At 48.5% G+C, this 12,033-nt stretch overlaps 1 protein-coding gene across 3 annotated transcripts in view; it reads right to left on the bottom strand.

Annotated features, from left to right (window-relative positions):
* The window catches only part of Rab36 (RAB36, member RAS oncogene family), an 18,973-nt gene extending 8,841 nt beyond the window's left edge, over positions 1-10,132 (bottom strand). The window contains exons 1-4 of one of the 3 annotated variants that reach the window (XM_031347911.1): positions 9,741-10,132; positions 8,281-8,368; positions 4,057-4,148; positions 1,580-1,645 (exon numbers count right to left, since the gene is read on the bottom strand). In XM_031347911.1, coding sequence (XP_031203771.1) covers positions 1,580-1,645; positions 4,057-4,148; positions 8,281-8,349 — 227 coding nt within the window. In that variant the 5' untranslated portion in view covers positions 8,350-8,368; positions 9,741-10,132. The other 2 variants (XM_031347908.1, XM_031347909.1) reach the window with 2 other exon arrangements.
* Positions 10,133-12,033: the final 1,901 nt, after the last annotated feature.

Here is a 12,033-nt window from a genome sequence, read left to right as displayed (position 1 = left end):
CCCGCTGTCCCAAACTGGGTAGAGATGCTCGAAACAGTGACCATCACCAGCAAACATGATTCCCTGGTAGGGAATCTATACAAGATAACAGCTGGGTATGATAGGGCGAGCCTTTTGATCCCAGCTTGGGGGGAAGGGGGGGAGGCAGAGGCAGGTGGATCTCTGTGGGTCTGAGGTCAGCCTGGTCTACATACGGAATTCCAGGACAGCCAGGGCTAACAAACAAAAGCCCTATCTCAAAACAAAAACATCAAGGAAAGCTATGGTGCACGGAGGCTGTGGGTGCAGGGGTGTGATGATCAGCTTTCCGTCACTGTCACACACTCTGGAGATGATGATGACCCACGAGGAGAAGGTTATCTGAGCCCAGGTTTCAGAAGCCTGGGATATTCTTTTGATCAGTGATATGCTGTCACTGTGACGTGGCAAGAGGACATCTTTCATAGCCAAGAAGCCAAAGAAGGGAATGAGGGCGGCATGCTGTTCCATTCATGTGTATACCCCAATGACCTAACGGCCCACCTGCAAGGCTCTACCTCTTAGACATTACAGAAAGTCCCACAGGCTGGGGACTACAAGCCTCTGACATTTGAGGATTTCTTATCCACACCATAGCAACAGGGCAGCCAATGACAATGATGGGGGGGGGGCAGGGGGAGGGCGAAGCTGCTTCCGCCCAGAAAGCAAATGCCATAATGCAAATAGTGAGAGGAATGGAGGGTCCCTTCCCAGGGAGGAACATGCTGGAGGCCGCAAGGGGAGGGTGTGATGAATGCTAAGTATCTAGGGTGCTCTACCATCTGTCAGTCAGTACGGTGGCACTGGTATGTGTGTGTGTGTGTGTGTGTGTGTGTGTGTGTGTGTGTGTGTGTGTGTGTAATTAATTGTTCTCCACCAAATCTCTTACTGATTTGGCTAGACTGGCTGCACAGCAAGCCCTGAGAGTCCTCCTATCTCTGTTTCCCCAGTGCTGGGATTACAGGCATGCACTGCCACATCTGGCTTTTTCATGGGTCCTGGGGATTAAATTCAGGTTTGGGGATTTATGCAGCAAGCACTTTATCGACTAAGTCAATCTCCTAAGCTCCCAATCGCCTTCTTCTAAAACATTTCCTTCCTTTCTCCCTCCTTCCTTCCTTCCTTTCTCCCTCCCTCCCTCCCTTCCTTTCTTTCTCCCTCCTTCCCTCCCTCCTTCCCTCCTCCCTCCCTCCCTCACTCCCCCCTCCCTTCCTTCCTTCCTTCCTTCTCCTCTCTGTGTGTAGTATAGGTGCCTGTGGTGGCCAAAGGAGTCAGACCTCTTGGGGCAGGAATTGAAAGTAGTTAGAGTAATAGGAGCCACACAGTGTGGGCCCTGGGACTCAAACCCTAGTGTTGTGCTCGGGCAGCACCCTGGAGCCACTTCTCCAGCCCCCTACTCCTGGACCTTTGACGCACCCATCAAACTGTTCCCCAGGCTCAGGTTGTGTTCTGTTCCCAGAAGTTCCATGCTCTCTGGGGCTCCCGGGCAATGGTACTACAACTTGGTGCTGGAAGGTGGGGCTGGCCCGACAGCACGAGGAGGCAGCGGGGAGGGGCTTACCTGTGAATGAGGCTAGTCTTTCCCACGTAGAGATCGCCCACAACCACCACCTTGGAGAGTCTGAGCCTGGAGGAAATAAGTCTGTTAACAGAGCCTGAAGAGTGGTATCAGGAGTGTCTTCAGCATGTCTACGCTTCCCTTCCCTGATCTAACACTCTTCCACCCTAGATGCTGGGAGGCCTACCCCTAAAGCCACTCTCCAGTGCTGGGGCATGGGAGAACTTAGGCTCCTTCTGGGAATTGAGGTCGAGCCACAAACTGAGGGGCAGCGGGGAGAACACAGGAAGTACTGGGAAAATCAGCATCAGATGAATCTGATGGGAAACTGGTGGGAATTGCTGTACCGAAGACGTGGTAGGCAAGGAACCCACATGCAGGAAACACCTGCAAGCTATGTCGACCGCTTCCAAACTTCCACACACACTCTGGGATGTGCACCTGTACCGGGGTCAGCTCATGCCAGGTAACGTATGCAGGTGCCTGTAGGGATGAGGGAGGCCAAGGGGTACTCTATAAACAGAACCCTGAGTCTGCCTATGTGGGCTCGTGGTTTTTAAGAGGCAGGTTGGCTCTGTGATTCTTGGGCTCCTGGGAGACCCTGCTCAGCAAGAGCAACTGCTATCTTCCCTCTGTATGGGTGCATCCTACACCCTGGGCAGCAGCATCTATGAAAACTGTTGCTAAGACTTTTAAGAGTTTCTGGGCTGGTGAGATGGCTCCGTGGGTAAAGGTGCTAGCCACCAAGCTTGATGATATCTGTGTGCATGCCACAGCATACCCCACCACCATCAGATTAGTACGATTTTTAATAAAAGCCATCCCTGCAATTCTTCCCAAAGACATCAGTGCTTAAACTGACCATCTCAGGAAGCATCTAGCGGCCCCTCTGTGTGCAGACAGCAGGAGGGCATTCGTGCTGGTGGATGATTGAGTGTGTATGGTTTATCTTTCTGCATCAGCCAGGCCTGGGGCTGGGTCTTCCCTGCTCCTAGGCAGCCCTCTCATTTTTGGAACAGGCCAGCCTTGATGCCACGTCTGAGGGAAAGGTGTACCGGTACCAATAGGACTGTATGGTGGGTACCCTCTGTGTCTCAATTGCCTTACCTCCTGTGGTACTATGTAGGGTCTGGTAGATAATTTGCATTAAGAGCCAGACATGACATAGCAACCCCCTGCTGAAGCCCTTACCTTTGACCCCTCATGTCACCATTAGCAATTCTGACCTGAGCTCCCAGCTCCCTCTGAGCCCTGGGGACCTCTGGGATGGCTCTCCTGTGATCTGACTCTATCTCCATGATTTTGTGAGCTCAGCCGACTCCTGGAGCTGGCTGCGATCTGCTCATGAGGGAAAGGAAATGGCAGGCCTTTGTGCCTATCTGTTAGAGAGAGGATGGGCTACTGCCAAGGCCACTGTGCCAGCCAGTGCACAGTGGCTGCTGAGGAAGAAACCGGCAGGCTTAGCCAGACCTCTCAGAAAAACCGACAGTTCTGTGACATAAGAGTATGGAGTTCTACGGCACAGAAGGAGGGTAGTATGCAGGGTCTCCCCAGGCCAGGCCAGGAGCAGAGACGTTAAGCAGTCAGAGAGGTCTCCTAGAGGGTCTGACAGATGGATGATAAAGAAGATAGCTGGCTTAGACAGAGGAAATGGACCTGTGCAGAAACTTCACTCTGGCTGAAAAGTCACCTGTATGACCTTTGGAGAAATAGGGAAATTATAGAGTCTACAAATTATATCTATATATTTATAAATATGTATATATTATATATCATATATAATGTGCAAACTAAGTTATATTATATATAATATACTACATATAAACTACTGTATATTACATATACTATATGTAAACTAATATATGTAATATAATATATAAACTAATATATAATATATATAAGTTAATATATTATATATAATATACTATATAAACTAACATAGTATTATATCATATTACACATAAACTAATGTAAAATATATACTATGAAAATTGTATAAAATATAAATTATAATTTATGAACTATAAATTATAGCAAAATTAGATTAATAGCTTGATAGCAGACTGCACTGGTTCAGCCTGTGTATTCAGTTTGCTCATGTTTTCATTTACATATGTGTGATGGTTTGTATATGCTGAGCACAGGCACTAATAGAAAGTCTGGCCCTGTTGGAGTGGGTGTGGGCTTTAAGACCCTCATCTTAGCTGCCTGGAAGTCAGTCTTCCACTAGCAGCTTTCAGATGAAGATGTAGAACTCTCAGCTCCTCCTGCACCACGTCTGCCTGGATGTTGCCTTGCTCCTGCCTTGATGATAATGGACTGAACCTCTGAACCTATAAGCCAGCCCCAATGAAATGTTGTCCTTAGAAGAGTTGCCTTGGTCACGGTGTCTGCTCACAGCAGTCAAACCCTAACTAAGGCAATGTGCCTTTGTTCTTCTGTCCTCCCTGCGGCTTCACACCCTTGTACCATGGGCTTACCCGGCAGTGCCCGTGTTCCTGTGCTGGCAGGCTCTGCTGACTTGGTTGTGGAAGTGTTCCTTGAGCTGCAGGCAGGCATCCGGCGTGTACCACTACAGGAAGACAGAACAGACATGGAGACAGGCAAGCAGACCGTCCAGAAATGCCTCATCTTGGTAACACAAACTGGCCATCAGGGTGGTGAGACCTACTTCCCAACCCTCCTTCTCTCCTGAAACGTGAGGCCTGCAGTCTCTTTAGCGTTCCTCGTTCCTGGTAATGCCACGGACTATGGGGTAGGAAGTATGAGCCCATTTCTCAGACAAGGAAATGGAGGTGCGCAGAATAATAAAGAGAAGAGCCTGACGTGTCCCTGGGATGCAGGACAGATACAGCAACCTGTAGCCTGTGGCCCTGACTGCTGTAGGCAGAGGGCTGTGAGGGAATCCCATCTTCTATGAATATAGGACAGAGTCCCCTGGGCAAGTCTCCCTAGGGCTGGGTCAAATCTTAGCTTTACCAAGGCCAAGTGTGTGGAGGTCAGTTTTCCCTGCCTCTCTGAGCCTCAACGTCTTACTCTGTGAATAGTGTCTTTTGTCCCATGGGTCCGGGCCTGGTTGTTTTTGTTTTTTGTTTTCCCCTGATTTATATTTCCTTTCTCTTTGGCTCATTGAGACGCCACCCTGTATCATCCCTGGTTACCATGGTCACACTCCATTGGAAGAGCAATGGCCCAGGCTCACAGTAAAAATACCCAGGGAACTCTGCAATATCTGAGGCACAAAAGCTTTCTCTGACAGTGTGTGAAGGAAGTTGGAGGGAAAGAGAAAGAAAGGGGAAGAAAAGGGAAGAAGCAAAGGCCGAAGATGGGGACGCCCATGGCCAAGAGCCCCTGCCTTCCTCTACCCAGCTTTGGCACAGAATCCAAAGGTCACAAAATGTCTTGTGGCTCACACCTGTCTGAGCCACATGGAGGCAACAACGGACAAGAGGATCTTTCTTTCTTTCTTGAAAATTTTAATTGAAAATAGTTTTTTTTTTTTTTAACACAATACATTCTGATTATGGTTTCTCCCATACCCCTTCTGTATGGATCAAGAAGGCATCTAAGGAATAATATAATAAAAGAAATCAAAACAAATAAAAAACAAACAGGTCAGCTGGACAGTGGTGGTGCACACCTTCCATCCCAGCACTTGGAGGCAGAGGGAGAGAGCTGGATCTCTGAGTTCAAGGCTAGCCTGGTCTACAGAGTGAGTTCCAGGCAAGCCAAGGCTACCCAGAGAAACCCTGTCTCCAAACTGAACCAAACCAGCAAAATAAAACCAAAACAAACAAAAAAACAAACAAAACGACCAACCAAGAAAAAGAGCCAAAGAAAAAGCACAAGAAATGCATATAGAATCAGATACACACATGTTCACACACACAGGACTCCCAAAGAAATCCCAACTAGGAGTCTTTAACATATGCTCAAAAGACCTGCATGCTAGAAGAGGAGGAGGAGGAGGGAGGAGGAGGAGGGAGAGGAGGAGGAGGGAGAGGAGGAGGAGGAGGGAGAAGAGGAGGAAGAGGGAGAGGAGGAAGAGAAGAAGAAGAGGAAGAGGAGGAAGAGAAGAGGAGGAGGAGGAGGGAGAGGAGGAAGAGAAGAAGAGGAGGAGGAGGAAGAAGAGGAGAAGAGGAGGAGGAGGAGGAGGAAGAGGAGAAGGAAGAGGAGAAGGAGGAGGAAGAGGAGGAGAGGAGGAAGAGGAGGAGGAAGAGGAGAAGGAAAAGGAAGAGGAGGAGGAAGATGAGGAGAAGGAGGAGAAGAAGAGGAGGAGAAGGAAGAGGAGGAGGAGGAGAAGGAAGAGGAGGAGAAGAGGAGGAGGAGGAGGAAGAGGAGAAGGAAGAGGAGGAAGAGGAGGAGAAGAGGAGAAGGAAGAGAAGGAAGAGGAGGAGAAGGAGGAGGAGGAAGAGGAGGAGAAGGAGGAGGAGGAGGAGAAGAGGAGGAGGAGGAGGAGGAAGAGGAAAAGGAAGAGGAGGAGAAGGAGGAGGAGGAGAAGAGGAGGAGGAGGAGGAGGAAGAGGAGAAGGAAGAGGAGGAAGAGGAGGAGAAGAGGAGAAGGAGGAGAAGGAAGAGGAGGAGAAGGAGGAGGAAAAGGAGGAGAAGGAGGAGAAGAGGAGGAGAGGAGGAAGAAGAGGAGAAGGAAGAGGAGGAGAAGGAGGAGGAGGAAGAGGAGGAGAAGAAGGAGAAAGAGGATGAAGAGGAGGAGGAGGAGGCGGCCCAGACTTAATGGTGTGAGAGAAAGAGCACCCAGAGATGCTACTTAGTTTTCTGTTGGCTATCCACTGAGAGGCATGGGGCCTACTCTATTTAGTGTTCTGTTGGCTATCCACTGAGAGGCATGGGGCCTACTCTATTTAGTGTTCTGTTGGCTATCCACTGAGAGGCATGGGGCCTACTCTATTTAGTGTTCTGTTGGCCATCCACTGAGAGGCATGGGGCCTACTCTATTTAGTGTTCTGTTGGCTATCCACTGAGAGGCATGGGGCCTACTCTATTTAGTGTTCTGTTGGCTATCCACTGAGAGGCATGGGGCCTACTCTATTTAGTGTTCTGTTGGCCATCCACTGAGAGGCATGGGGCCTACTCTTAAGAGTGCTTTGTTTCCCTAGTGAGACTCCTAATTAGTTTGGAGAAAACTGATTTTTTCATTTGCTAGTGGCTATCAATGGACAACAGGATCTCAAGGTTACCTTTCAGAAATATTTCCTGCGGGGACTAACAGACAGACATTTCTTTACCCTCCCGCACCCTTCTTTCTGGGGGATGCCAGGAATTTAAGCAAGTGCTCCAGCATGAGGCTAGGCTGTAACCGATCTCCTTTCTTACACACATGAGATCATGCTACTACACACGCTTGACCATACACTGCTCCGTTCCTTGCATTTTATGTAAGGATTGGTTTGGCCCTCCTAAGGACTGGGGAGAAGTTCCTAGTCCCTCCTACCTGTATTGAGGAGCAGCATTACTACCTGCCTCTCTCTGGATCCTGACGGTGAGTCTGACTTTCTGCTCATACTAACGGCTACAATGCCTGACCTTTCATACACTCTCCATGCACGCCAGGACATACACAGTTCGGATTCCTAGACATGGCTACCTAATGGGCGAGGGTGTCTGGAATATGGGTAAATACTGCTTCTCGGCCCCCCCCATAAATGTTATTTGGCAGTCTCCATTGCAATTAATATTAGTCTGTAAGACAGACTGGAGTTTTTAGCAAGAAGCAAAGGCAGACAATTAGAAAAAGCCCTGGATTTGGGGATCAGAGAGTAGGACATTTTTCTTTAAAAAGATAAATCTTATTGCATAGTCTAGGGTGACCTCCAGCTCACAATCCTCCTGCCTCTGCCTCCCAAGTACTGGGACTACAGGTGTGTACCCACTATACCTGTGCAAACTCTTTTATATTCTCTCTCTTACCTCCTCCCTGCCCCCACAGTACTAGGGATGAAACTCAACAGTTTTGTACCTACTTAGCAAATCCTTTCCCACTAAGTGACCTTCCCACCCTGTGGGGAGAGAGAGAGAGAGAGAGAGAGAGAGAGAGAGAGAGAGAGAGAGAGAGAGAGAGAAGAAGAAGAAGAAGAAGAAGAAGAAGAAGAAGAAGAAGAAGAAGAAGAAGAAGAAGAAGAAGAAGAAGGAGGAGGAGGAGGAGGAGGAGGAGGAGGAATGTCATGGCTTGGGGAGCTTACACTTACCCCATGAGCTGTGTCCAGAGGTATTATCTTTGTGCATCATCAGCCCCTAGTGCTTGGGTGGGTGACCATAGGTCACAGCTATGACAGCATCAGGTTTTACACTGAGGATCACGTGACTTACGCCCTCTGTGCCATACGGTTGCTAGCTGTTGTTAACTACTGGCCGGCTTTAGGGGAACTCAACACCCAGTCTTTTCGCTTCTTAGAAATGAGATCAACCTCTGCAGCTCAGTTGCTTGACTTCTGGGCATGAAGGCATGTTAGCCGAACTGGCTATGGCTGAGGTGTCACCTCGGCCATGAAGACAAGGAGGGCTGGGGACAGTGTGGTATATTCCTGCCATCCCAGCATTTCAGAGACGGAGGCAGGGGGATTGGAACTTTAAGGCTTGTCTGGAATACTTAGTGAATTCCAGGTTCTTTTGGGATAGCAGTGACACTTTTACCAAAGCTATCCAGACTCAAACGAAACAACAACAACAAAGGTGTTCTAATGACTGTACCTTAGGGAAGCTGGTGATGATGCGGTCCTGGCTCACAGGGGGCCCCAAAGGGGTCCAAGAGGACCTCATTCTTCCAGTGCTCTGCAGACTCAACCAAGGGGTAAAGAGTATTACATAAAACACGTAAGAGGTAGTTTCTGAATTATGGTCCAGCAGATCAAACTAGAACTGAGTATGCTAGGTGTCACGTGATCAAACGGAATTCCGAATGGGCTCATTTTCCAACCAGACAAGAGATCAAGGGGACCCGTCAACCTGAGCCAGCATGAATTATCCTATGAAATAAGTAACTTTGAAATGACCAATTTACTTTTTTACTATTTTTACTCTCCTTTCTTTTTCTGTCTATAAAAATCAAACTCCTAGCCCTGTGTAGTAGTGACATGGGTCTATACAACTCAACACTTGGGAAGCAGAGGCCGGAAGAGGACGAGTTCCAGAGTCATTGCGTGACAGAAAGTCTGTCATGCAAAGAGACCCAAACTGAACCAACCAAAACATGACAGCACTCAGTTTTCTTTACAGGATGAAGTGTGGCCCAATTCTACCTTCACAGAGCCAATTGGGACAAAAATTGTTATATTTGTCTTTTAACAGGACGCAGGAAGCCATACAAGTTCTCGAACTGCACCTGTGAGTTAAAACACATCTGGGCCAGGCAGTAGTGGCCCAGGCCTTTAATCCCAGCACTTGGGAGGCAGAGACAGGTGGATTTCTGAGTTCGAGGCCAGCCTGGTCTACAGAGTGAGTTCCAGGACAGCCAGGGCTACACAGAGAAACCAAAGCAAAGCAAAGCAAAGCAAAGCAAACCAAACTAAAAACCACATCTGGGCCTCCATCCTTATCCTCACTATTGAGCAGGGGCCATTCAATCTGTAGGCAGCACAGTCGAGGAAGGGCAGCCCATACTCCATTTTGCCCAGAGTCAGGAGGTGAGGTCTCCTTGACCCCATGCCTAGGAAGAGGAGCTCCTTCTTTGGACTCACGTCCTTAGCATGTGGGAAGCATGCAAAAAAAACAAAAAAATACAAAAAAAAAAACCAAAAAACAAAAAACCCCAAAACCAAAAAAACAAGCAAACCAAAAACCAAACCAACCAACCAACCAAAACCCAATCCTGGTTATGGATCACAGCCCAGATAATGGAAATAGAGTAGGGACGGGGTCCCCTGCTCTTAGTCTAAGATGGAGCCTCTGAGTGACTATAGGTTCTAGCCACTTTCCCTGATAGTCGTAAATCACCCAGAATCTACGCCACCCCACCACCACTCCTACATCTGCTATCCTCTTCTGACCCGACTCCCGTAGAGGCCTGGCCCAGGATAGACGATCAGTGTGGAAGACCAGGCCTGCAGGCCACATTCAGGTTTGGGCGGGGTAAGAGGAGGGTAGGGGGCTCGATAGCCTCAGGACCATAACCTCCAGGACGCGTCCGCAGCCGGGAAGGTGAGTGGACTCACCAAAGCTGCAAAAGACCAGGGAGGATCCTGCGCGCAGGCGGCTGCAAATCACCACAGCAACAGTGGCCTCGCGGGACCGGCTCCCAGCTCCCGAATCCCGACGTCGGGGGCGGGGTCTGGACCCTCCTCCAGTCCTCGGATCTGGCTGGCACGGGGCCCAGCGCGCGGAGTCATCACCATAGCAACGAGAGCCTCCCGGGACTTCGAGCTTTGCACGGCTTGCTCAGAGACTTCCGGACTCCACGGCAGAGCCCGGGGCTCTCCATGACAACCAAGGCGTTGATGAGCAGGCGGGGCCAGTGCGTGGGGTTAGCTCAAGGTTCAGTCTGGCTACCTTGGTGGGCCGGATGGTGATAGTCCCCGGAAAAGGAATTTTGATATGGCACTGAAGCCCAGCATCTTCTCCGCGGCAAGGGAAAGACACGCCTCACGCCTACCATCTGCCTTACTGCATCCGTTTGAATTTAATGCTATTTGGAAATCATGTGCCTGGCTTCCGGAGCGCAGGCAGAAAAATTAATTTCCTCGGTTAATGGATGTTTAAAAAGCGACTCAAGTTACTGGGCTCCTTCGAGCTAGTTTGTGTTGAAAAGCGAGGTGTGAGGGGACACGATGTGTTCCAGAGGCCTTAGAACTCTTTTCAGAACTCTTACTAAAATAGAAAAGTTCAGGTTTCCCAACTCTGGTTCTCTCTCTCTTTCTCCTTTCCCCTTCTCTTTGTCTCTCTGTCTCTCTCTCTCCGACAAGAAAACTAAAAGCCTTATTCAAAAAGATTTATCTAGAGAGTTAGAAATAGAACTGAACACAGATTTTCTGACCCCCAGCCCGGGGGTATTCACACCTTCTTAAAATAAAACTAGGGCAGACTGGGCTAGAGAAACCCTTTAGGACTTAGTCCTCGGAAGGACTGCAGCATGTGATTTCTAAGTGTAGTATTAGATCCTTGCTAGATCTATTTTAATCTGTTTTAATCGTCTTTAATGCAACGGGAAATATCCTTATGCCTTTGCTTGATACCTTTGTTAAGTGATTTGATTTCTTTACGTATATGGGTACTTTTGTCTGAATGTACATCTGTATACCAGAAGATGGCATCAGACAGTTGTAAGCTGCCATGTGGGTGCTGGGAATTTAACTCAGGATCTTCAGAAGAGCAGTAAGTGCTCTTACCCACTGATCTCTAGACACACACACACATTATACATATATATACACACATACACACATATACATACATACATATATAGAGATACATATACACACACACATATATGTATATATACATATATATATATATATATATATATATATATAGAGAGAGAGAGAGAGAGAGAGAGAGAAGCAGGGTTCCTGGCTGTCCTAGAACTCGCTCTGTAGACCAGGCTGGCCTTGAACTCAAGAGATTCAGAGATCCACCTGTCTTTGCCTCCCCTCTGCTATGATTAAAGGCTCGAGCCACCACTACCTGGCAAGTGGTTTCACTTCTAAGGCCTCAGGCTTAAAGGGTCCTTTATCTCCATACTTCAAGTTGCCCAGCTACTACATGAACCTGATACGTTTAAGGGTTTCTTGTGAGGAGGAGGATGCCGAGGACTTGGGTTCTTTTAGCACAGAAGTGATAGAGAGGAGAAGCCATCTGAATCTTAAGTCCGCCCCGCCTTTTCATCCCTTCCCACTCACCCATCAGACATCTCTCTAGACCCCAAGGAGCAGTCTTCATCAGAAGTATCCTTCAGATCCCTGAAAAGGAATCTAAGCACTCCGTACCATAACCCATATCCAGAGGGGTTCTCTACAGCCAGACAGTTATTTAACTAGTATTAAGTATGCCGTATTTGAGCATCACTGTTGACAGGGTTTAGAGTTACCCTCAGGCGAACACCTCTGCATGTGTCTGTAAGGATGTTCCAAGAGAGCTTTAACTAAGAATTACTTACCCCGAACAGAAGCTCTGCACCAGTTGGGCACCATCACTTGCCCTTACCTGCTCCTAGTTCCATCGCGTTATGGAGAAGGTGAAGAGTCAGAGCTCAGTTACTTCCGCTGTCCCACCCTGCCGCCATGATGGACTGTACCCTCAGTATGTGAACTGAAATAAATCCTTCTCCCCTCAATTTGCCTTCTGTCTGGTTTTTCATCATACGAACAAGAAAACTGTCTAATCCGCCCAGTGGGTGACCTCTCTCATAGTGACCTTTTGACCTTACTCAAAACAAGCCGAAACTACAGGGCTCCTGCTTTGAATAGTTGCTCCTCAGCTGCTGGAAGTGGCAGACTGTGGGAGGAGCCAAGT

Source organism: Mastomys coucha, unplaced genomic scaffold (assembly GCF_008632895.1).
Source record: "Mastomys coucha isolate ucsf_1 unplaced genomic scaffold, UCSF_Mcou_1 pScaffold3, whole genome shotgun sequence".
NCBI lineage: Eukaryota > Metazoa > Chordata > Mammalia > Rodentia > Muridae > Mastomys > Mastomys coucha.
Note: the sequence above shows the minus strand (reverse complement) of the source record. Positions and strands in the feature narration are given on the sequence as shown.